The sequence below is a fragment of the Camelus dromedarius genome, chromosome 30, assembly GCF_036321535.1.
Source record: "Camelus dromedarius isolate mCamDro1 chromosome 30, mCamDro1.pat, whole genome shotgun sequence".
Lineage (NCBI taxonomy): Eukaryota > Metazoa > Chordata > Mammalia > Artiodactyla > Camelidae > Camelus > Camelus dromedarius.
Window position 1 is genome coordinate 10,057,190 of NC_087465.1, and position 27,647 is coordinate 10,084,836.

At 37.8% G+C, this 27,647-nt stretch overlaps 1 protein-coding gene across 2 annotated transcripts in view; it reads right to left on the reverse strand.

Annotated features, from left to right (window-relative positions):
* The window catches only part of ARFGEF1 (ADP ribosylation factor guanine nucleotide exchange factor 1), a 99,020-nt gene extending 72,734 nt beyond the window's left edge, over nucleotides 1–26,286 (reverse strand). The window contains exon 1 of one of the 2 annotated variants that reach the window (XM_031441515.2): nucleotides 25,625–26,281. In XM_031441515.2, the coding sequence (XP_031297375.1) occupies nucleotides 25,625–25,748 (124 nt within the window). In that variant the 5' untranslated portion in view covers nucleotides 25,749–26,281. Of the gene's footprint in view, nucleotides 1–25,624 lie in introns of both variants that reach the window. The other variant, XM_031441516.2, reaches the window with a different exon arrangement.
* Nucleotides 26,287–27,647: the final 1,361 nt, after the last annotated feature.

Genomic DNA, 27,647 nt, shown 5'->3' on the forward strand with positions numbered 1-27,647 from the left:
CGAACAACTGCCAAGATTAGGTCAGAAAACGCCTACCAGCCCCTGCCGGATTCTCCTGGAATGCCGGGTCTCCAGACACCCACCCTTGGAACCCGAAGGCTGTGATGTGAGAAGCCCAAGCCACATGGAGGCCATATGCAAGTGCTTCAGTCAACAATCCCAGCTGAGCCCAGCTTTCAAGTCATCACAGCCCAGGCGCCAGACATGTGAGCAAGGAAGCCTCCAGAGGTTTCCGGTTCCCAGCCATCCACATCTCCCCCAGTCATTGGAGTCTTCCCAGCTGAGGCTCCAGACGTTGTGAAGCAGCAACATGCCTTTCCTGAATTCCTTGATACAGAGAATTTGTGAGCCAAAGAAAATGGTCACTGAGTTACACTACCAAGTCCTGGGTGGTTCATTACACAGCAATCGATAACTGGAACAAGAAAGGGTGGGTAAGGAGACTTGAGAATAGGGTTTGAAATAACTCCTTGGCAAACAGGAGAGACACCTAACTGAAGGGCATAAAAAAACTGCTAGGAACATGGAAAGTTCTAGCATGTTCTGAGCGTTCAGATAAGGAAATCAGATGGCTAAAAGCTATGGTGCTTAATAAAATGCAGCCAGAATTTGTCCCTTAAACCCTTCTAACATACCTATCAGGCTCCTTAGAATCTGGAGGTCCTGTGCAAAATCAGTTTGCAAAATTATGACTTAACCATATACAAACAGTTGATATCTATTGAAGTACAAAGTAATTTAAAACAAAATACCAATTTAAGTTTCTTTTTTAGCACCCAGAAAACAGTCAAAAAGATAACTTTTCCTTATGCTACGACCATCACTGCCTCTACGTCCCATCCTATTTAGTAGAAGCAAAAAGATGCAATGGGAACATTCAGCTGGGATCAACTAGGAGTTGCTTGTACAATGAATATTCACTAATATGAATTAACAGATGTTCACAGGTACTAAAATGATGATTGCAGAACTGATAAAAGTACGTAAATTCTGATATTCTCAAAAAAACTTCTAAAAATTCTGGAAAAGGAAGGTGCAACGCACAGTAACGTGTGCTTTGACACCAGAGTGAAGGCTAAATGAATATTTCATATCATAAGATTTTACTTACTGCCTTGTTTTACAGTAAAAACTGTCACAGCCACTAATGCAATACTTAGTATTCTTTCATGCAACTTAGAAACTTTACTAACCATGTATTTGTAACCATTTTTCCCTGAGCTAAGCTAAATTCTACCTTATAGCATTCCATAAAAGGAAACAAGTACCATAAACCAAATTACAGAAAGTTTCCCTTAAGTGAATGCATTTTATATGTACTTTTAGTAGAATCCATTACTTCCAAAATTACTGGCAAACATAATGCTGATTCTTTTACCAAACTGAAAAAAAAAAAAAAAACCTACATACACAAGCATGTATGATGTAAGAAGCTGAGCAGTCCTTTAGATTTCCAAATTTCCTGCTGAATTTCAAATAAATGTTACCTTATTATTGTCAGGGCTATACTGGCTTGGGTATTTTATGAAATATGAAAGGGAGAATAGATTTTCATTCAAAAGCCAATATTCCTGCCCTCCCTGACAGAAGCCAGAAGACCCCCAATTTGATAATATGGTCTTAGAGGATGTGTCAAAAAGGAATGCAAAATTATGACTGCAATCATTCTATTACAATTGTCCTCAATGGTCTGCATACCAGTAAAATTTCAGAATAAAGGTGAAAAGTGAAGTTTCCACCATAATACAGCAAAAGCCAACTAAAGGGGAGTGACTGGATTCAAATGAAAACTAGACACACGAATAGCATTTAGCTTACAAATAACTCAAACCTAGAATTTTCAAGTTTAATTTGACATTTAAAAAGACGTTTAACTACTTTTAACAGAAAGGCCCCGTACAACTTTTAGACCCTGATCTCTGGCCAAAGATAACGTGTACAGTACTCCTCCCTTATCCACGGTTTCACTTTAGCCACAGTCAAATGCAGCCTGAAAATATTAAATGGAAAATTTGAGAAATAAATGATCCTAAGTTCTAAGTTGCATGACTTTCTGAGTAGTGTGATGGAATCTTGTGCCATCCCACACCATCTTGCTCTGTCCCACTCAGGACATGAATCATCCCTCCAGTGTATCCTGCCCTTAGTCACTCAGTAGCCCTCCCATTATCAGGATCAACTGTCATAGACAGTATCGCAGTGCTCTGTTCAAGCAACCCTCATTTTACTACCAGTAAATGCCCAAGAGTGCAAGAGTAGTGACGCTGGCAATTTGGACATGCTAAAGAGAAGTTTTTTTTTAAGTGAAAGGTGTAAGTTCCTGACTTAATAAGGAAAGAAAAAAAAAAGAATGCTGTGGTTGCTAAGATCTATGGTAAAATGAATCTACTCAAACTGTGAAGAAAGAAAAAGAAATTCGTGCTAATTTTGCTGCTGCACCTCAAACTGCAAAAGTTACAGCCACAGTGTGTTAAATGCTTAGTTAAGATGGAAAAGGTATTTGAGAGAGAGATCATATTTACATAATCTTATTACCTTATATTGTTTTAACTGTTCTATTTTATTATTAATTATTGTTGTTAATCTCTTACTATGCCTAATTTATAAATTAAACTGTATCATAGGTATGTTGCATCGGTAAAAACATAGCAGGCAGAGGGCTCAGTAGTACCCACCGTTTCAGGTATCCACTGGGGATCTCGGAACATGTGACCTGAAGATATGAGTTACTACTGTAAATTAAGTTCTCTAGTGCACTTAATTTTTCCATGATAAATAACTTAAAACTAGGAATAAAAAATTGCAACTGGCTGAAACGGCTCCTTCAATGTGTGGTAGGTACATCAACGATATTGAGATCCATGAGAAATGTCTTCTAAGATAATGACAGTTGTTGATTAGCTCACCAAAATCACATGAAAAGGAACAATCTAATAAACAGCAAAACACCTTCTATTTGTGTAGCATTTTACAATTAAGAGCAGTTTACATATTAACTCTTAGAACAAGAGGCAGTATTACCAACATGCCTACTTTACAGATTAAAAAACCTGAAGTGACTTACTCAAGCTGACAAGAGTATGGAATGATTTAAGTGTGATTTTGGGAAGAAACAAGCCTAAATCAAATGGCTGAATTTCAATGACTTATTAATTAAAAATAATATTAATTTTAGAATGATGTTACTGTAGTTTTCCAATGTCCCCATAAAAGTTCTAAAAAACAAGAAGCCACTGTGCTGCCTATTAATTCAGAAACAGAAAAAAATCCTGCTATTTTGAAAACCAAAACTAGAAACATGATTTGAATAATAAATATTTCAAATCAATAATTTTCTTTCCATTCCAGACTATGTATAAAATATTTTTAATAAAATACAAAATAAAGACCTTAATAGCATTCAGATCAAGTCCCTGCCTAATGATACTAAAGAAATAAATATAGGTAAGCCAAACATAAAGAAAACTCACTAAGTGAAAAGAAAACATTTAGAGAAATTATGAATTATGAAAATGATCCTTTAATGGAACTTAATATTTGGACAGAAAAGAATGCAGGGGCTGTTCACTATCAACAACTTACAGTGACTACACTGAAAATCAACAAGAACAGTTATTGTTCTCAGTGTTCACACCCCTACTGGTACATAAACAACCAGACATTTCATAGATTCTGCTCAATGTCAGATATGCAGAAGCAGCAGCTATGGGATCATGGAAAGAATAATGCACTGTAAGTCAGGGCCTTGGGTTCTATTTCACACTTAGCTGTACAAGTGACATACAGTAGAGAGAAATGAGTTAGAGGCCCTGAAAGACTGAGAGTCAAACCCCAGGTCTGCCATCATCTACCTTTCTACACCTCAGTTTACAAATTTTTCAAACAGGGATGATAATATTTAGTTGTCTGTCTCATAAGAACATTAGGAGCATCAAAGAGGTGTTTACAGTGCTTTGTTTCGGGCTGAGTTTTTTTTTTTTTTTTTTTGAGAAAAGTTTTAAATGTGAAAAAGTACAAACAACAATATGATAAATATCCAGTAAGCAACCACTTCCAAGCTTGATTTTATGAAAGCATTTCACAAATGTATACAAGCATACCTCAGAGATCTTGCGGGTCATTATAAAGTCACATGAATCTTTGGCTTCCTCACGTATCTAAAAATTATGTTTATACTACATTGTAATCTATTAAGTGTGCAATAGCATTATGCTTAAAAAAACCATGTTCATACCCTTATTAAAAAACACTATTGCTAAAAAAAAAATGCTATCAGTCATCAGAACCTTCACCTGGTGGAGGGTCTTGCCTCGATGTTGATGGCTGCTGACTGATCAGGGTGGTGGTTGCTGCAGGGTGGGGTGGCTATGGCAACTTCTTAAAATAAGGTAACAATGAAGTGTGCCACGTTGATTGACTCTTCCTTTCAGGAATAATTTCTCAGTGGCATGCAATGCTGTTTGACAGTATTTCACTTATAGAAGAACTTTCACAATTGGAGCCAATCCTCTCAAACCTTACCACTGCTTTATCAACAAAGTTTGTATTATAATATATATCATTTGTTGTCCTTCCAACAATCTTCATAGCATCTTCACTCGGAACAGGTTCCATCTCAAGAAACTACTTTCTTTGCTCATCCCTAAGCAGCGGCTCCTCATCTGTTAAAGCTCTATCATGGGATTGCAGCAATTCAGTCACATCTTCAGGCTCCACTTCTAATTCTAGTTCTCTTGCTGTTTCCAGCACATCTGTAGCTACTTTATCTCCTGAAGCCTTGAACCCCTCAAAAGTCATCCATGAGGGTTGGAATCAACTTCTTTCCAATCTCCTGTTAATGGTGATATTTTGATCTCTTCCCATGAATCATGAATGTTCTTAAAGGCATCTAGAATGGTGAATCCCTTCCAGAAGGTTTTCACTTACTTTGCCCAGATCCATCAGAGGATGGCAGGTACTACTATGGCAGGTATAGCCTCACAGAATGTATTTCTTTAGTAATAAGACTCAGAAGTGGAAATTACTTCTTGATTTGTGGGCTGCAGAATGGATGCTGTGTTATTAACAGACATGAAAACAACATTAATCTCACTGTACATCTCCATCAGAGCTCCTGGGTGACCAGGTACACTGTCAATGAGCAGTAATATCTTGAAAGGCATCTATTTTTCCCTGAGAAGCAGGTCTCAACAGTAGGCTTAAAATATTCGGCAAACCGTGCTGTAAACAGATGTGCTGTCATCTAGGCTTTGCCGCTACACTTACAGAGCACAGGCAGATTAGATTCATCGTGATTCTTAAGGGTCCTAGGATTTTGAGAATGGTAAATAAGCACTGGCTTCACCTTACAAGTCACCAGCTGCAGGAGCCCCTAACAAGAGGGCCAGCCTGTCCTTTGAAGCTTTGAAACCAGGCACTGACCTCTCCTCTCTAGTTATCAAAGTCCTAGCTGGCATCTTTTTCCAATATAAGGCCGTTACATCTACATTTTAGTGTAACCACCGTCATTCACAATCTGAGCTAGATCCTCTGGATGACTTGCTGCAGCTTCTACAGCAACACTTACTGCTTCACCTTGCACTTTTATATCATGGAGACAGCTTCTTTTCTTAAACCTCGTGAACCAACATTTGCTAACTTCAAACTTTTCTTCTGCGGCTTTCTCACCTCTCTCCGCCTTCAAAGAACTGAAAAAAGTTAGCACCCTGCTCTAGATTAGGCTCTGGCATAAGGGAATGTGGTGGCTGGTTTGATCTTCTATTCAGACCACTAAAATCTCCACATCAGCAATAAGGCTGTTTTGCTTTCCTGTCATTTGAGTTCACTGGAGTAGCACTTTTAATTTCCTTCAACTTTTCCTTTGCATTCACAACTTGGCTAACTGGTACAAAGGCATAGCTTACGGTCTATCTCAGCTTACAACATGCCTTCCTCACTAAACTTAATCATTTCTGTGAATTTAAAGTGAGAGACATATGACTCTTCCTTTCACTTGAACACACAGAGGCCATTATAGGGATATTAACTGGCCTAATTTTAATAGGGAGGCCACAGGAGAGGGAGAGACCAGAGAACGGCCAACTGGTGGAGCAGCTGAACACACACACACACACACACACACACACATTATTAAGTTTGCTGTTTAATATGGGTATGATTCTTGGTGCCCCAAAACAATCACAAGAGTAACATCAAAGATCACTAATCAGAGATCACCACAACAAATACAATAATAATGAAGAAGTCTGAAATATTGCGAGAATTACCAAAATGTGACACAGTGACACGAAGTGAGCAAATGCTTTCGGAAAAATGGCACTGGTAGACTTGCTCAAAGCAGGGTTACCACAAACCTTCAATCTGTAGAAAATGCAATGTCTGCAAAGCACAATAAAGCAAACAGCAATAAAACAAGGTATCCCTGTATAATCTATTTAAGAAAATGGCCCTTCAGTTTTATGCACCAATGCATTTTTTGGTTCTTGTCACATGCTGCATGAAATAACAACACCTAATGTCTACTGAGCAGTTACCAAGTGCCAGGTTCCACTGCAAGTGCTTTAAAATACCTTAAGTCCTCCAGTAACTCTGAGACAGATGCTCTTATTGTTCTGACTGTATGCGTGAGAAAACTGACAGATACCTAAGTGACACACCCGAGGTCACACAGTGATAGGGCCAATGCTACTAAAACTGTATTACCACACTGATAGCAGATAATAAATAACTGTTGAATAAATAAAAGAATGATCATAAAATTGAGTTAGAGGAAATAAGTTACACATGAAACAAAAAAATTCAAGCTACTTCCAGGCCACTGATATGGATAAAGGACAGTCTACAGACCTTAAGAAAAATTTCTAAAATTCAGAAACAGGTCTATGACAAATATCCTTCAACAATGCAGGGATTAATTTGTTTATAACTTACAGTCAGCCCTCTGTATCTGCAGTTCCTCTGTGTCCACTGATTCAACCAACCATGGACCGTGTAGTACTGTAATATTTACTACTGAAAAATATGCATGTGTAAGTGGACCGGTGCAAACCTATGTTGTTCAAGGGTCAATTGTAATTTGCTTCACACGGAGAAAATGAGCTGCCATGTTCCTAGGCAACGGCTAACCTCTTTTATTAGGTAAGTGACTCACCTTCTCAGACCAGCCTTGAAAAGTAGTATACACCATATTTAAATTTGTGCCTCAAAAAAACCCCAAAATTATATATCTATATCAAAAGCTCAATAGTCCAAACTGCAAATTTTTAAGTCCATTAATGCCATGATCTTTCTACTTTTTAAAATAACTAAGCACTAAGTTTCAAAGGACAAGAGACCAAGAGAGTAGGAAGTAGTAAGTAACAGATAATCAGGAAAGTCCTCAAAAGAAGGTGGTATTTACGCTAAACCTTGAAGGACAAGAATTTAGGGAGATATAAGGTAGTGAAAAAGAAAGGAATGACAAAGAGCAAGCAAGAGAAGAGCTGAATGCTCACAGGGTATCATTAAGTCAGTAAAGACATATAGCCCTCAATAAATGAGGACAAACAACCCAATCAAAAAATGGAGCAAAAGATTTGAACAGGTAATACCAAATAAAATACATGAATGGTTAATGCTAATAGACACATAAAAAGATGCTTAACATCATTAGTCAAAGGAAATGCAACTCAAAAACACAATGAGATGCCATTTCATAGCACTACAATGACTATTCTGTGTTCTAGAGATACACAATAACAGATGTTGGTAAGGATAGGGAGAAATGGGAACCCTCAACATTGCTAGAGGGAAATGCTGCAGCCACTTTGGAAAACAGCTGGCAATTTCTTAAAAGGTTAAACATAAGTTTGCCATATAACCTAGTAATTGCAGTTTTAGGCACCTATACAGAAGAAATCAAAATATACATCCATATAAAGACTTGCACATAAATCTACAGGATTATTCATAATCACCATAGAATAGAAATAATCTAAATGTTCACCAACAAGTAAATCAATAAACAGAATATCAAGTCCATACAACAGAATGCTATTCAGCAATAAAAAGGAACTAAATACAGACACATGGTAGAACATGGACAAAACTTAAAAACATACTAAGAAAAAAAGTCATATACAGAAGATTATATACTGTATGATTCAGTTTACATGAAATATCCTGAAAAGGCAAATCTAGAGACAGAAAGTAGGTAAGGGAAGGCATGGGGATTAACAGTTAATGGACATGAGGAATTTTATGAAAGTGATAGAAATGTTCTGAAACTGATTTATGATGATGGTTGCACAACACAGTAAATTTACTAAAAGAAAAAAACACTATTGAGTTGTACACTTAAAATGGGTGAACTATATATGTAATGTATGTCTCAAAAAAGTTATATTAAAAAAGATATATAAGGATCTGTAACAGTTGAGAACAAATGATATTTTATGTATATTCTATAACTGAGTGGCTCAGCTAAAGCAACTTGGCTAAAGTGTAGGTTGTCTGCCAGCAAAGGCAAAAAAAAAAAAAAAAAGCAAGCCCCTACAACTCCAAAATGGTGCTATGCATGCTCCAGTCAATATTAGGAGGCAAATTTTTGTTATCCAAAAATTATTTTCTCCAAAAAAAAAAAGTCATCTTATTCTTGAGTCCTTTTTAAGTCTTCCATTTCGCAGTGTACTCTTTCATTCTATCAGCTTCTAGAAACTTTTTATTATGAAAAATTCCAAACACATTCAACAGTAGAGAAAAAAATTATATAATGAACCCTCATTTCCCATTAACCACCTTCAGTAATTACCTTGTTTCATTTATACCCTCCATCCACCTCATGCTCCCCCACCAATGAATTCAATTAAAGCAAACTCCAGACATATCATTTAATTTATAAATATTTCAGTATGAAGTTAACTTTTAAATTTCTTTTAAAAAATAATTACAAAAGTAACCATGATCAGTTCAGAAAATGGAAAATATAGAAATATGTAAAGGAGAAAAAAACCACCATCAATAATCCCACAATATAAAAATAAATCCAGCTAATACTATAACATACAGTATTTTTAGGGTAAACTTTTAATTAAAATATAATACACGTGGTAGAAGGCATACAAGTTACGTGCTCAGTTCAATAGATTTTCTTTTGCAAATATACCTGTGTAACTGTCACTTCACTCTGAAAAACCAAATGGCTTAAGCAACTATTTTAATATTATGTAGATACTTACAGGTTTTCTACAAAAATTATATATACATCTCTTTGTCAACCACAATGTAAGGGAGAAGAACTTAACATTTAGTGACTATATATACTGTCTCATTTAACTCTATAAAAACCCTATGAAATAGGCATTACAGATGAAGAAAAGAGACCCAGAGACTTGATAACATTGTCTCAGATCTAATAAATAAAAGAATTCAGATTAGAACTTAAAACAGCCTATCAGGGGTTTTTCTACCATACCACGGCATCTACCTAAACACTACAAAGAAAACAAAAAGAGAACACTGGTCCTTCTCTCTTATTCTAAGACTGCTTGTTCTTTCTGCTTCTTATACAACACTAAAGGCCCCCATAGACAATTTAAACAGTAATGTAATTTTTATAAGAGTAGCATAAGTAAAAGAAGTACAATGTGTGCAATATTGCAGAAAGTCTAAGGAGGTCACCAAAGTGAAAAAAGAAGTCTAACAATCAAACAACTCAAATTTTTTTTAAGATGTTATCTGTTTATTAGCAACTTCTACTAACAAGTTTTCTTTATCTTTCTAAAACTAATATTAAAAGATGCAAATATATGGATTCTTACCTTACACAATTACACAATAATTAACTCACAATGGATTAAAGACTTAAATGTAAAAGCTTAAAACTCTTAGAAGAAAATATAAAGGAAAAGTTTTATGACACTGGATTTGGCAATGATTTAATGGCTATGACACCAAAAGCACAGGAAACAAAAGGAAAAATAAATTAGACTACATCAAAATTTAAAAATGTGCATCAAAGGATGTAATCAACAGAGTGAAAGGCAATTTAAGGAATGGGAGAAAATATTTGTACGTCATATATCTGATAAGGAGTTAACATACACAGAATATATAAGGAACTCCTATAACTCAACAACAAAAAAAACAATTTGATTTAAAATTGGGCAAAGGACTTGAGCAGACATTTCTCCAAAGAAGACAAATGGCCAACGAACATATAGAAAGATGCTCAATATCACTAACCATCAGAGAAATGCAAATCAAAACCACAATGAGCTACTCTTCATAGCCATTAGAATGGCTACTGTCAAAAAACAAAAAACAAAACAAAATAGCAAATGGTGAGGATGTGGAGAAACTGGACCCCTTGTGCACTGTTTGGGGGAATATAAAATGATACAGCTGCTATTGAAAATACTACAAAAAATTTGTAAATATAATATGATCTATTGATTCCACTCCTGAGTACGTACTTAAAAGAAAGAAAAGCAACCTCAAATATTTGTACACCCATATTCATAGCATTATGCACAACAGCCAAAAAATGGAATCAACCCAAGTTTCCATTAACAGATGAATGGATAAATAAAATGTGGTACATACAGTTGACCCTTGGACAATGTAGGGGTTAAAGGCACCAACCCTCAGTGTAGTGGAAAATCTGCAACTTATAGTCAGACCTTTTTATACACAATTCTTCTGCATCTATGATTCCTCCACTTCTGCGATTCAACATTTACAGATTCAACCAACTGTGAACTGTGTAGCACTGCAGTATTGACTACTGAAAAAAATCCACATATAAATGGACCTAAACAGAGCTAGCTAAGGTTTCTACAAGTCATTCAAATTAGTAAAACGTTGACATCAGTATACTTTGACAAGTTACACATGGATAATGTAATATGAAGCACAACCACTAAAAAAATCAAATACAGAGATACACTCAAAACTCTAAAGAAAAACCAAAATAGAATTCTAAAAAACTGTTCAAGTAACCCATAAGAAGGCAGGAAAAGTAACACTAACACACTGGAGAAATAACAGAAAACAAAAGTAAAAGGCAGAATTAAGCTCTAACATAACAATATGACATTAAATGTAATGTTTGGCAGATCAGATTTTAAAAATGTGAACTAATCATGCTATCTACATCAAATTTAATGTAATAATCAAATATAACTTCAAAAATAGTGACAGAAGCACAATGGAAGTAAATGAATAAAAAAGATATACCACAAACAATCAAAAGAAAGCAGGAACAGTCATATCAATATCAAAGTTGCACAAAGAAAATGACCAGAAACAAAGGACATTACATAATGATAAAAAGGTCAATGCCAAAGAACACATAGCAATCCTACATGTGCATGCAACAAAAAAAGAGCTTCAAAACACACAAAGCAGAAAAGAATACAACTCAAAGAAGAAACAAACATATCGATAATTCTAGCTGAAGACTTCATCACCCCTCTCACAATTAATAAAACCAGAAAACATAAACTTCCCCAAAGATATAGAAGTAAACAACACCATCAAGCAACAGGATCTAAATGTATAAAGACACTCCATTCAATAACAGAAGAACACACATTCTTTTCAAATGCCCATGAATATTCACCAAGCTAGCCTGTATCCTAGGCCAATGAAATAAACTTCAACAAGTTTAAAAGAACTGAAATCATACAGAATGTATTCTCTGGCCACAATGGAATAAAACTAGAAATCAAGGAGTGTAATAGCAAAATTTTCAAACACCTGGAAATTAAATAATATTCTAAACAACCCAGAGATCAAGAGGAAGTCCTGAGTGAAATTTAAAAAATAAAAAAATATAAAACTACACGGAACAAATTTTGTGGGACACAGATAAAATGTGCTAAGAGGGAGATTTACAGCAGTGAATGCTTGTATTAGAAAAGATCAAGTGGGATTTATTCCTAAGGTGCAAGGATAGTTCAGCATATACAAATCAATGAGTAAGATACATCACATTAACAAAATGAAGGATAAAAACCATATATTTCAATATACGCAGAAAAAACATTTGATAACATTCAACATCCTTTCATGATAAAAACTCTCCAAAAAATTGGGTATAGAAATAATGTACCTCAACATAATAAAGACCATATATAACAAGCCTACAACTAACATCATACTCAATGGTTAAAAGTTGAAAGCTTTACCTATAAGCTCAGTAACAAGATAAGGATGCCCTCTCTTGCCAACTCCATTCAACACAGTACTGAACATTCTAGCCAGAATTATTAGGCAAGAAAAAGAAATAAAAGGCATCTAAAATGGAAAAGAAGTAAAACTGTCTCTGTTTGCTCTTAAAGAGACTCCACCCGAGACTGCACCCAAGAACTGCTAGAATAAAAGAATTCAGTAAAGTTGCAAGATACAAAATCAATATACAGAAATTAGTTGTGCTTCTATACATTAACAATGAACTATCAGAAAATTTTCTAAGAAACCAACCTCATTTATAATGACATCAAAAAGTAAAATATTTAGGAATAAATTTAACTAAGGAGGTGAAAGATCTGTACACTGAAAACTGTAAGACATTGATGGAAAAAACCACAGAAGACACAAACCAACAGAAATATATTCCATGTTCATGGATTGGAAGAATTAAATAGTGTTAAAATGTCCATACCACCCAAAGCAATCCACAGATTCAATGCAATGCCTATCAAAATTCCAATCGCATTTTTCACAGAAATAGAAAAGACAATCCTGAAATTTAAATGGAACCAAAAAGACCCCGAATAGTCAAAGCAATTTTGAGAAAGAAGAACAAAGCTGGAGTCATCATACTTCTTGATCTCAAACCATATTATAAAGCTATAGTAATCCAAAGCAGTCTGCTATTAGCAAACAACAAACAGATCAAAGAAACAGATTTGAGAGGCCAGAAATAAACCCATGCATAAACCACAGCAATTAATCTTTGACGAAGAATCCAAGAATATGCAGTGAAGGAAGGATAGTCTCTTCAAGAAATTTGTGTTGAAAAAACTTAAGAGTCATATTCAGAAGAATGAAACTGAACCCCTATCTTACACTATACACAAAAATCAACTCAAAATAAAAATGGATTAAAGATGGAATGTAGACATGAAACTGTCAAACTCCTGGAAGAAAACATAGAGGGTAAGCTTCTTAACATTGGTCTTGTCAATGATTTTTTTTTAATTTGACATCAAAAGCAAAGGCAACAAAAGAAAAAATAAACAAGTGGGACTACAGCTTACTAAGAAGCTTCTGCACAGTAAAGGAAACCACCAATAAAATGAAGGCAATCTATGGAATGGGAGAAAATATTTGCAAACCACATATCTGATAAGGTGTTAATATCCAAAATATACAAGGAACTCATACAACTCAATAGCAAAAAAAAAAAAAATCTGATTTAAAAATGGACAAAAGACCTAAATAGACATTTTTCCAAAGATGACACACAAATGGCCTACAGGTACATGAAAAGGTGCGTAACATCACTAATCATTAGGGAAATGCACATCAAAACCACAATGAAATATCACCTCATACCTATTAGGATGCCTATTATCAAAAAGATAACTGATAACAAATGCTGGCAAGGATGTGGACAAAAGGGAACCTTAGTGTCCTGTAGGTGGGAATATAAACTGGTACAGTCACTATGGAAAACTGTACAATGGTTCCTCAAGAAATTAAGAACAGAACTACCATATGATCCAGAAATTCTACTTATGCATATACATCCAAAGTAAACAAAATAATTATCTCAAAGAGATAGCTGTACTCCATATTATTTACAATAGCCAAGATTTAGAAACAACCTAAGTGTCCACCACAGATGAATGGATAACGATGTGGTACATAAATACAATAGGATATTTTTCAGCCTCACGACAACATGGATGAAGCTGAAGGGCACTGTGCTAAGTAAAATAAACCAGAGAGAGAAAGACAAATATTGCATGTTATCACTTATATATGTGGAATCTAAAAAAAAATTAAACTCACAGAAACAGACAATAGAATGGTGGTTGCTGGGGGCTGGGGTTGAGGAAAATCTGGAGGTGATGTTGGTGAAAGGGTACAAGCTTTCAGTTATAAGATGAATAAAGTATGAAGACCTAACATATAACGTGGTCACTATAGCTGATAACACTGTATTGTGTAACAGAAATTTGCTAAGAGAATAGAACTTAAGTGTTCTTGCCAATTTCAGCACTTTTTTTTTTTTTTTAAAAGAGAGAGAAAAGTTCTCAAATCTAGACTCCCACCTTAAGAAAACAGAAGAGGCCGAATACACCTAAAGCAAACAGGTAAAATAAGATGTGAGAAGAAATCAATGAAACTGAAAACAGAAAAATAGAAAAAAATGATTGAAAAAAAGCTAGTTCTTTGAAAAAAAATTTTAAATTAACGAACTTCCAGCAAGATTGGTAAGACACAAATCACCAATATCTGAAATAAGAGGTATGACTACAAACACAAGTCATTAAAGAGATTAACACAAAAAACTCTATACGCATAAATTTGACAACTGAGGTGAAATGAACCAATTTTGCAAAAAAAGTACAAACTACCACAATTCACCCAATATGAAATAATTTAACTAGTTCTACAACTATTAAAGACATTAAATTCCTGGTTTAAACCAGAAATGAAATCTCCAGGACCAGGTGGTTTCACTGGAGAATTCTACCACATGTTTACAGAAAAACTTAACACCAATTCTATACAATCTCTTTCAGAAAATGGAGGATAGAACACTTTTCAACTCATTTTATGAGGTCAGTATTATCCTGATGACAAAACTAGACTGTTGTTTAATCAAGAATTTGGTTGGTCTTTGTCCCTGGCACTGGGAGGGAGCCTCCAAACCCCTGAAATTTCCCAGTTAAAGGAGCATTTTTTTTAACTCATGGTGAGCCTCAAGGACAGTTTCAGGATAGGAGCTAGCCAGGCTGGAAAGACCAACTATGTGGCTTTGAGGCACATGATCTCAGCCTGACCTCCAGAGAGGGGAGGAGGGATCACAGATTGGGTTCAATCATGTAGCCAGTGATTTAATCAATCAGCCCTACATAGTGAAAACCCCAACAAAAACTCTGGACACCCAAAACTGGGGTGAGTTTCCCTGGTTGGTGATACACACTCATGTGGCAGAAAGGTGGTGCATCCTGAGAAAGCCTTGCATTTGGGGCTCTCCCAGATCTTGCCCTTGGGTCTCTTAGATGGTCCTGATTTGTACCCTTCATAATAAAAATATAATCCTAAGTACAGCACTGTTCTGAGTTCTGTGAGTTGTTCCAACAAAACTGCGGGGATAGTGGGAACCCTCAATTTGTAGCCAGTTGGCTAGAAGTGTGAGTGGCCTGGAAACTCTGAACCCTGGGGCTGGTGTCTGAAGCAAGGAGTTTTGGGTAGGCTGGAGAACTGTGTCCCTAACCTGTCAAATCTGACCTGACCCCAAGTAGCTAGTGTCAAATTACACTGCACAAAGTACAGAAAAAGAAAATACAGACCAAGATCACTCATGAATAAAGATATAAAAATCCTCAACAAAATATATCAAATAGAATCTAGCAATCTATAGAAAGAATTATACATCATGACCAAAATAAGATTTATTACAAGGATCCAAGGCTAATTTAGTATTAAAAAAAATCAACCACTGTAATCTACCATGTAAACAGGCAAAAGAAAAATCACATGATCATATCAACTGATTTAGAAAAAGCATCTAACAATATTCAACATCCATTCATGATAAACACTCCCAGCAACCTAGCAACAGAAAGGAATTTCCTCGACTTTTAAGAGTAGCTACAAAAAACCTACAGCTAAGACCAAATTTAATCGTAAAAAATGGAATGCTTTCCCCCAAGATCTGGAACAAGGTAAGAAAGGCTATTATTACCATTTCTATTTAACTTCGTACTGAACGTCCCAGTCAGGCCAATAGGCAAGAAAAAGAAATAAAAGTCATGCAGATTGCAAAGAAAGAGAGATAACTGTTCTTATTCACAAATGACGTACCTAAGTAAAATTTCAAGAAATCTAGAAGAAAAACACTTAGTATTTAAATCCATTTATTTTGCAAGGTCTTAACACACAGAAATAAATCAAATTTTTATATACCAGCAATAAACTGGAAACCAAAACTTAAAAAAAAAATACTATTTTTAATAGCTCCCCTCAAAGTGAAATTCTTGAGTATAAACCTAACAAAGCACGTACAGGATGTATACTGAAGGAAATCAAAGTACTAAAGAATAGGAGAGACATATAACATGCATTGACTGGAAGACTCAAAACAGTAAAAATATCAATTCTCTCCAAACTGATCTACATATTTAACCTATTGCCAATCACAATCCTGCAGAATTTTCTGTATATAGATACGGGATTCTTAAATATAGAAGGAAAAGCAATGCAACTAGACTAGACAAAGCAATTCTGATAAAGAATAAAGTGGGAAGAAACAGTATCTGATTTTAAGACTTCAAAGTTACAATTACCAAAACGATGGACCTGGAGATTGTCATTCTAAGTGAAGTTAAGGCAGAAAGAGAAAGAAAAAAATACCATATGCTATCACTTATATGTGGAATCTTAAAAAGAAAAAATGCATAGAAAAATACACATGCATCTTGCCTGACTTCTTAAGCAGAACACAGAATAAAGAGATCTTTTGCATGATGGACTCAAGACTGCCATTATGAACACAAAGTATAGAAACAGCCTCAAGATTCACAGAAATGTACTGAACAACATTTTCATATAGTGCTGTGCGTTGATGGTTTTGTTATACACGTTACCCTTTCTTTTCTTAGCAGTGCCTTTCTTTCTACGGATGTGCTCCGTTCCCATTTTGTAATTTGCTACTTGTGAACAGTTTTGTGACTAAGGGTGCAGTTCATTAAGCCAAAGGCGTTCATATTCCAAATCTTCCAAACACAACTCTAACAAGTTCTTCCTTTACAAAATACAAATAATAGCATCTAAGCACATAGGGTTTTCATGACTGAGATAAAGCAAACGAAGTATTTAATTGGCACAGAACTTGACATACAGTAAACATTCAATAAATGTTAGCTACTTCTTTTCCTATTACTGTCTTAAAAATTAAATAGCTCAATTTTTTGAAGAATACATCTGTTCATGTGTATGTACATGTATGTAGAATAAAGTCTAGAAAAAATACCTCAAAAAGCTAACTGTTTCAACGAAATAACAGTTCCTATCAACTAGGATGGCTAAAATCAAAAAGACAGACAGTAAGAAGTGCTGTCAAGGATGTATGCAGCCACTTTGGAAAACAAACTTAGTTTCTTAAAAAGTTAAACAAAGTTTTCATATGATCCAGCAATTCCACTCCTAGGTAGCAATAATAAATAAAAAATTAGGACTGCATAAAGACTTTTACACAAATATTCACAGCAGTATTATTCACTAAACTCAAATGCCCATCAACTGTGAACAGATAAACAAAATGTGGTATATCCACAGTATAGAATACTATTCAGCAGTAAAAAGACATAAAACATTGATACATGCCACAACATGATTGAACCTCAAAACATTATGCTGAGTGAAAGACACAGAAGAGCACATATATATGACTGATAGTCATATGAAACGTCCAGAAAAGGCAGACACAGAAAGCAGAATAGTGGATGCCTGGAGCTGGGGATGGCAACAGGGATTAACTGTAAATGGGCACTAGGGTTCTTACTGGGGTGATGGAAATGTTCTACAACTGGATTATGGTGATGCTGCAAAACATAATGAAATTTACTAAAGATCATTACATTTAAAATGGGCATACTTTATAGACTGTAGATTTTAATCTCCATAAAGTTTTTTTTGTAAAGGTAACAATGGTTATCTCCATTGATGTGGGTGATTTTTTCCCCCAGTTTTACTTGTGAAAATGGTTTGAAGAAAATAATTAGTTCATTAAAAAAAAAACTGCCAAATGTATTAGATTTATGTGCAATTACAAGTAAACTGAGTAGTATGGAGATGCCTTAAAACACTAAAAACAGAGTTACCATATGATCCAACAAACCCACTCCTGGGCATATATGGGGAGAAAACACCAATTCAAAAAGACACATGCACCCCAACATTCATAGTAGCACTATTTACAATAGCCACGACATGGAAGCAACCTAAATGTCCATCAACAGATGACTAGATAAAGAAGTTGTGACACATACACAGAAATACACACACACACACACACACACACACACTGGAATACTACTCAGCCATAAAAAAGAATGAAATAATGCCATTTGCAGCAACATGGACGGACCTAAAGATTATCATACTAAGTGAAGTAAGTCAGAGAAAGACAAGTATCATATCATTTACATGTGGAATCTTAAAAAATTACACTAATGAACTTATTTACAAAGCAGGAACAGACTCACAGACATAGAAAAAAAACTTGTAGTTACCAAAGTGGGGAAGGGATAAATCAGGAGTTTGGGATTAGCCAATACAAACTGCTATATATAGAATAAACAAGGTCCTACTGTATAGCACAGGAAACTACATGCAATAGCTTGTAATAATCTATAACGAAAAATATGTATGTATAACTGAATACCAGCTACATACCAGAAACTAACACAACACCATAAATCAACTATACTTCAATTAAAAAAAGAAAAAAGTAAACTGAGTAAAGGACAAGGACTCTCCTCTGAATAAAGTGCTTGGCCTTAATGATACCTACTTTGTCTGCTTGTATTTTTATTGATCACTTGATTTCTTACCAAGGTATAAATAGATGAGGGTTATGGAACAGCTCATTAAGTGAAGTCTCACTGTATACCTTTTTGGATTCAAAGTTGAGAAAAAAATTAACTACTCCACGTGCACTTTTCTAAATATAATTCCAGAGGTAATTCTGTGATATGAAATGCTTTAAAACCTGTCCTTTACAATCTTGCCTAAATGAGGAGATAACACAGGCCCTGTAGACTAATGTGGTTATATCAAGCCTAAGTCTAAGCAAAACAAAAAATATCACAAGTAGAAAACACAAACCTTTCAAATATTTGGGCCGAAGACTATTTTTTAGGTTTCTCAAGACTCGTGAACCCTAAAGCTTCAAAATAAATCCTTTCTACATTTATGAGGCCAGCCAAAGACAGCGTCTGATTGTTCAAACATACACAGTTGACCCTTGAACAACATGGGCTTGAAATGCACAGGTCCACATGCAGATTTTTTTTTTCTTTTAAACACACACTGCAGTACTACATGACCCAATCCAAGGATGCGGAACCATGGTATATGGAGGGCCAGCTGTAAAGTTACACTGATTTTCAACTGCTTGGAGGGTGGGTGCCACTAACCCCACACTGTTCAAGTACATGCTATACTAAAACTGGAAGCTCAAATAAATCAAACTGGGTCTGAAAAGTTAGGTTAAAGGATTATTAAGTTTCCTAGGGCTGCTTCAACAAATTACCACTAATTTGGTGGTTTAAAACAACAGAAATGCCTTCTCTCACAGTTCTGGAGGCCATAGGCTGAATTCAAGGTATTAGCAGAGCCATTCTTCAGTTGAGGCTCCAGGGAAGAATCCCTTCTTGTCCCTTCCTAGCTTTTGGTAACACCTGGTGCTCCTTGGCTTATGACAGCGTAACTCCAATCTCTGCCTGCCTCCCTTCTCACATGGCTTTCTTCCTTTGTGTGTCTCTGTGTGTCCCTTCCTCTACATATAAGGGCGCCAGTCACTGGATTTAGGACCACCCTTAAATCCAAGATAATTTCACCTGGAGATCCCTCATTAACTACAACTCAAAGATCCTGTCCCAGAAAGGAACCAGATCAATTATTTATTGTAATTAAAACTATGTAAAAGGCTAATTCTCTTGGGGGAAAAAAAACCCTCACTGAAAAAAAAAAAACAAAAAAACTCCTTAAATTTGAAATTGTTTTGTGCCTTCTCAGTAGAAAATGTCCAATTAATTTAATTGTGTCCTTTTCTCAGTAGAAAGTATCCTATTACATCATCAAGAAATTCAATCATTTAAAAATTCTAAAATGCATGTAAAGAGTTCAATGAAAATGTTTTACTATATAAACTGTTTTCCCAAAGGCTGTTTCTCTCCTAGTGTTCCTCATCACGGTGAATGCCTGCTCCGACAACCGTGTAGCTCTGGCTACAATTGTTGTCACGTAACCAACCAACCCATCATCAAGTCCTGTTGGCTCCTTTAGAATATACTCCAAATGCAACCAATTCTCATTCCCTCCACCACCAACAGCCTAGTTTAAATCACCATCATCTCTGGCCAAAGTGAGCCTTTTAAAATGTAAATCTGCTTTGTCACTCCTGTAAAACTCTCCAGTGACTTCCATCACAGATGCGACAGAACCCAAAGTTGTCCTCTTCTCCTGGCTCCCCTCCTTCTCCCCCTCCCTCAACCACACAAACTCCCTTTCATCCTGGAAGGTACCAGGCACACGCATCTTGCTGTTCCCTCTATTTGTTTCAGGTATTTCAAAGGCTGCACCTCTCTCTTTCATCCTTTCTCTGCTGAAATGTCATCTCAAGGAAAGGCCTCTCCTGACAACCCTACCTAAAGTTGCACTTCTGGCCATTCGCCCTTTACCTTTCTGAACTATTCCTTCAGATAATAAGAATCTGACAATATATTAGCTTGTTTTTTTATTTTTTCCTAGTGTCAGCCTCAACGCACTAGAAAGTAAGTTCCATGAAAGCATATTGGTTCACTGTCATACGCCCAGCACTGAAACAGTATCTGGCACATATCTGAATGAAGAATATACCTAATTTTAAATGACAACAATAATTTGTTCATATATTCTCCCTTTTCGAATATCCCCTCCTCCACTTTGTGAGGAATATTTTGACAAATATTTCCCCCAATTATTTCCCATTCGTAATGCATTTTTTATTCTGGTTGAAAAAAACAATTCCCAACAGAAGTTTCTCTACAAGTTAAACACTATCAATAGAGACAAGCAGTTGCCTGCCATTAAATGGGATGGGAAAGAAAGAACCAGAAAGCAAAGAGTCCTCCGATCTTGACACCATTCTTTCCAACTACTCATTTCTGACTTTCTCCTTCCCACACTGTCAACAGGACTCCTGCTTTACAAAAACACAATGACTCTTCTCAAGAATGGTTTCATCAGTCGTTAGGGCTATTCTGTCTGCTTTGCCCATCTTTCCCTTGAACACTGTCCCAAAGTAAATCCTAAGGAACAATGTTTCCTAGAGATGCTAAGAGACACTGAAAAGGGTCAAACAGATTTAGGAAAATCTTCAAAAAGCAAAATTGAGCAAGTTTTTTTTCCCGTAGAGGACTCTTCAGAATCTTAACTATGCTAATGTGCACTATAAATCTCTGTAATGGAAAGAGTATCCACTATAACACAAACTTATTTTTTAAACTCAAACGTAACAAAATTTTTCTTTCAGTCATTTCATTCATTACGCCCTTTGCTCCTGGCTATCTCAAAAATTCTGGCAGCCTGGCTTACGGAAAACACCTTTTATTTTGGATACCAAAGAAGGCTTAAAAGGAGACTTGTTAATGGATTTAAATTATAATTAAGATGTTCACTGACTACAGGCTATTATTTGGGAGTCATTTTTTTGTAAATGGTCAAGAGTAACAAAAGTTAGTAAAATTACCAAAAATAGCATAAAACTGGGGTCAAAAGTATTCAAGTAATTTTCCCTCCATCCATATATCCCTTTTTATAACACCACTAGCCAAAACAAGGGTAAGATTAGAGGGACAGAGGAAACAAGTTTTGTTTTTAGCCTAAATATCATGTTTACATTTCTGAAGACTAATTATAGATATCAGATTCATAAGAAAACTGTATCAGCAGGATCACTTTAGAACATGATGAACACAAATTCACACCCTGTCTGATGCAGAAATTTCTTTCCTAACAATTCCTCTTTTCCTCCATCATTCTCCCGTGTCTCTGCTGGAACCCACCCTTATTGCTGCCTCTGCTGCCTCCCTCGCCTCTAGCCTTTTATTGGTCACCTTTTTCACTCCTATCCTGTCGGTGCCAGCTTCCAACCTTGAAATTCATTCATCCTAAAGTTTGCAGAATATCTTCATAGATACCTGATGTTAGAGGCAGAAGTTGAACTAGTCATAGCCCTAACATCAAAGGAACTCTTGAAACTTAAGGGCCTGCTTGGAATACCGCCCAACTGCACCCTCCCTGTGAGACAATCAGTGCTACCTTCAAGCCCAATCCCTCAACAATCCTAAATTCTTTGAAACTAAAAATAGCTCAGCTGTTGTCTCATCTGCCAGCAGATGGCCAGACTATTTTTAATTCAGGATTCTAGAGAGCAGGAATGGATCAAGCTAAGCTAGGGCAGCCTGGAGGCCCTCACTCTGCAGAGTTCTGTGTTTGCTGCAGAAAGCTGTAGTGGGGCAGGTACCAAGAGAGGGCAACCTGGAGCTGTTCTTGGGCTTGTGGGCGTCACACTGATGCTAACAAAATAGGTGTGAGGAGGTTTCCATCTTTTGTTTTTGAACCATTCTTTACTTCAAAATAAAGTCTGAAATGTAATAAAAGTCTGATAATTCAATAAGTTTTAAATAATATGCTTTAAAGGTTTCATTATTTTTCTTTTTGTTAAAATAAAAGTTCCTTTATGTAGTATGTTCAAGACTGGATTTTGTTTTAATAAGGTAAAATCTCCCTTAATCTAGGTAAGGCTTCCTAAAAGCTATACTTTATCAAAAAAAATACAGTTTCCTTAAGAACGTGAGATGAACTATAATTTTATGAGTATTAGTTACAGAAAACCTATTTGTAATGAACCATTATGTTAAAAGGTAACTGAATTAATTTCGAATGCCGGTGCTCTGATATCTACTCACACACCAATAAAATGACTTTAAAACACAAAAGGATTAAAAGTCTGGATATAAAAATACTATATAGTTTCTTGTTTATTGTCCATTTCAACTCCATGGTATAAGTGCTCAGTAAAAATGGAAGGGGGTGGTGTGGGGAATGAATGCAGGCAGGTGTTTAGAAAGGTAATTTACAAACCAGATTTGTAAGGGTTTTAACAACCCCCACCTTTCTACCACTACCAGCCAATTTCCACCCACTCACAACCTGCAGATTAGGGATGACCAAACTAGGCCATTCCAGTTAACTTTCTATTCAGATTATCAAGAGACTGAAGTGGGCCTGGCCCAGGTCTTAATAATGAAGAGGAAAAGGGAGGTCTATAAAAGTTTCCAGGAATATATCTGGGGATACCACCTACTCCAAGCCATCACACTCTCTGCAAAGATAAAACGGGTTATTCCCATCAACTTATGTTTGGGTGATAATGTAGGCAAATAACTAGAAGGGAAGAAACAAAGATCATCAGGGATTAACTACCATTAACTATCAAGGAGATTTTGTAGAAGACTAAATGTAACCCATGAAATATGAGGAAAAAGCCCTACATCTCAAGTAAAGAAAGTACTCTGGTGCCTAGTCCCTGTCTGAGTAGTCACATTACTCTTAATAAACTTCTGCTAACTATATGAAAGGAGCAAAAAAGTAAAAACTGGCAAAATCTGAATTAGACAATTTTGGTACAGCTGGCACACACACTACAAGTCGTCCCAGAGTCTAGAAATAGCAATGACCAAACTATATCCCTCTAAAGATGCCAATCAAGATTGGCAGGAATACTCTCAATGCACAAGTTAACAGAACAGCGTGTCCACGTTCGTAGCACATTAGAGAGGATGTAACCTTACTATCAATTCAGTTCAACATCCTAGTTTCACAGAGGAAACTAAGGTCCAGAGACTTGACTGCACTGCACTGTAACAGAACTGGGATTTAAATCCAGGATCCCAGATTCCCCTTCCAGTGAGCTCTCTGTTAAAACATAACTTATATTAGCATTTTGGAGAGGAAATATGTGTGTGTGTGTGTGTGTGTATATATATATATATAAATAAATATAATCTATCTATATCTATATCTCTCTACACAACACACTCCGTTTCTTCAGTCTAATCCATACTATTTAGTATATTAAAAGTATGTTTTAACACAGAAAATCTGTTCTCAAAAACTAAAACTTTAGTTTGAACTCTTAAGTTCTTTAACCTGCAAGTTATTCATAAACCTACACATAACAATTCTTTTAAAAATTTCAAGAATCATTTCTTCCCTCATCCCACCCCGATTTAGTAATTATTCCTTTCAGGACCCCGATATAAATTCAATTTTTACCACCATACAACGTCTTCTCATACACCAGAAACAGTCTTTCACTTGCTACAGGAATAACAAAAGGTGAACTTCTAATCCACGAAGGGTAAAAAAAGCTAAACTTAAACTCCTGATATATAAAATTCAAAAAATTTTAATCAAATTTCTTCGATAATGTCTTTCATATCACTCTAAAGGATCCCTAAAAGGAAAAAACAGTACAGCTTATTGTATCAAGTTAAAGACTTCTATTTATTTTAGTAATTAAAAGGCAAAGTTGTTTTTAAGCTATCCTGACCCTTTACTTTAGCACACATCTAAGTTATCCTGGAATGTTTTCTCCTTCCAGAATGCTTTTTTTCCCCCAAAGCGCACTTAACAAGCTTCGTTTTCTCGTCGATTGCATGTAATCTATTTCCAGTGCTATGAAATAAAGCGCAAGCATTAGAATTCATCTTTGTTTTTAATATCCTGGTATCTCCTAAACGATTTCACCCTTGGTGGATGCAAGAGATTTATCAGTGGTCCCTCTTTAACAATGCCTCATCTGCCTGCTATCGCTGTATTGTTTGGATTTAACCCTGCTATGGGCTTCTTCACATTAAATCTCTTTCATCTGAACTATAAATCACAATTCAAGCTTGAGAGCAGCTGCCACTGTCCGGACATGTGGCTGGTGGGTGTCATTGTCCTTCTCATTTTCCCCATTTCAAACCCTCCCTTCCTCGTCACTAAAGCCACTTATCTAAAGGTCCTTTCCTTCCCCGCTTTTATCTCGCCACCCCCACCCCTTAACCTCAGGTCTTGTTCTTCCAGGTCAGCCCAGTTGGATACAACATTACTCTATGTTTTTCCTGTGGCGGAGGCGGAGAGATGTCAGAACAGGCTGCACCTCTTGCAAACCCCTTCTCTAGACTGTCAACAAGGGAACAACTTCAGCCTATCTTCCCAAAGTGCCACGCCAAACGACAAAGTTACTGAAATTACCATACGGCACCCTTCCCATGCCTAATTTTGACAAATCAGCTCCACCTCAATTTTCCAAGCTAATAAACAACAGCTCATCTTCTGCCTCATCACAAAGGGTGATACCCTGTCCGCACCGCACGATCCACCAACAAAATCTCCTCTTACTCTCAAGTCGATCCCCAGCCCTGCCGCGTTCCCGGAGCCCAGCTAACCGCCCTTCCTTCTCCACCCTGTCTCTGCCCCACATCCAGCCGAGTTACTGTCAACTCCAGCCGGATGGCCCAAAGCTTCGCGAGGGGCTCCCCGAGGTCAGCGGCGCCGGCCGGGGACAGCCCCCAGCGCCCGCCACCCAGAGCCGGCCGCCCCCCCGTACCCTCCCCCACCCCCACCCTCAGGCCTCCTCCCGGCTCACCTAACGCCACCTCGCACGCCTTGCGCAGCTGGGAGTGATGCGCCTTCTTCACTTCCTTGTCGGCCAAAATCTTTTCCAGGGCCCGGGTCAGGAACATGTTCTTCGTCTTCTTCCCCTCATACATGGACGCAGAGAAGGAGGCGGCGGCTCGTCCGACCCGCGACTCCCAGCGGCTGGAGGGGAGGAGGAGGTGGGGGAGGAAGAGTGGAGAGAAAGGAGAGAGGGTGGAGGTGGGGGAGAGGAGGCGTGGAGGGCAGCGGCAGGATCAGGAAGGGGCGGGCAAGTGCGGCCAGCTGTGGTGCGGACGGAGGGCCGCGGAGGTCTTCACCGCGCCCCGAGGGGCCGCCCCGAAGGGCCGCGCCTGTGGGAACTCCGCTTCTCCCGGCCCGGGGCTCCCTTCCTGGCCACCCCCCTCACTCGCCCCTCCGGCCCGGGGGAGGCGAGGGAGCCCAGCCCGACGGCCGTCAGCCAGGGGCCGAGGGACAAGGCGGCGGCTCAGAGGCCCGGCGAGAGCAGGGCTGCCCTGGCTACTGAGGGGATTAGCACCCGCCGTGGCCGCGGACTGGCCTCCATCACCGCCGACCTGCCCCGGCCGCCATGTTGGGAGGAAACGACGCGTCACGCAGCGGCCGAACGGCTGCAGAGGAGGAAGCGGCGGTGGCGGCGGCGGCGTTGGCTGCCCAGAGCTGCCGCGGCGCCGGGGGGCGGGGGGCGGAGGGCGGTGCGGGAGGAGAGGCCCGAGCCGCAGCGCTACGGCGGCCCGGCGGGGCCTCGCCGCCTCCCGCGTTCGCCTGTAGGGCGGCGTGGGGCGTGGCGGGCGTCCTGCGGCGCCGCGCCGAGCGCTTCGGGCTCCTCCCGGCAGCCCAGCTTTGGCTCCGAGGATCCCCCGCCCCGCCCGGGACCTCTGCCCCCGCCGAGTGAACGGGAGTCCTGGCTCAGCTGCATCCACTTCTCCGACTTTCTGGAGATCGCGTTGGTGGGCACGCAGTCCCTGCCGCTCAAGGGGTCACGGAAACACCTGCATCGCCCATGCTCAGCTGCACTGTTTTCACCTGCCGCGCTCGACTATAAATTTCGTTACTGGCTTCAAGAAACTGCTATCCAGGACCGTGCCCTCCGACTACCTCAGGGAGAAGTCTCTCTTGGGAAGAGTAGAACCAATGTGACAGGGACTCAGGAATGTTTCACTTTTTTCTTTTTTAATCTCTGTAGGATAAATCGGTAAACTCTGGATTTCAGATCCCTTCTGAACTGAGTCTAAAGTTAAGGGAACAGGTGAATGCGTCTGATTGATGAGGTCCTTTAGAGCTCTGTTTCTGCGCCTTTAATACTAAGACTCGTTTCAGGACGTGAAAACCAGTTTCAGAATATAAAAGCTTTAAGTACAGATAACCGCAGACACACATGTGACCGTGTCTTGCTTTAATACCAAAGAATAATTCAGATTTCTACAGTGTTTTGTTCAGAGTAGAAAATTATAAAGATTACCATTAAACTATACGTAAAGAATTTATTTACATAATCTAGGTGCACATCTCCGAGTTTAAAGGCTCTACTCACACTTGGTCCCAAATTGTTAGAATATGCCTCTCACAGTTCTGATCTATTTGATTACCTTGACTATGGACTTGTCCTAATGCAACCATCCAAACTCAAGAATGGACAGGCTGTGAAGTGACAAGATTTGGGTCAGGCTAAAAACCATGGAAACCTTGAAGGTGATCCTGAATTGAAGTGGACAAGTAGATAAATGTTTGAAACTTTCTTGTCCTGAGAAACATATCTATAAATTAATTTAACTCTAAAGACTATGTCTAGATTCCTGGAAGTTATAGATTCAGTATACTAGATCAGACATAGTATTGATTTCTGTGTACACTCTCATGGATTGTAAACATTTTTAGAACAATCTCCATTTTTAATTGATCCTTGTTTCTTCATAATGCCGGTGTTGTGCCAGGTACTGTTCCAAGTGCTGGCTGATCACCAAATCTATTTACTCTTCTTCCTCAGTACAGAGGAA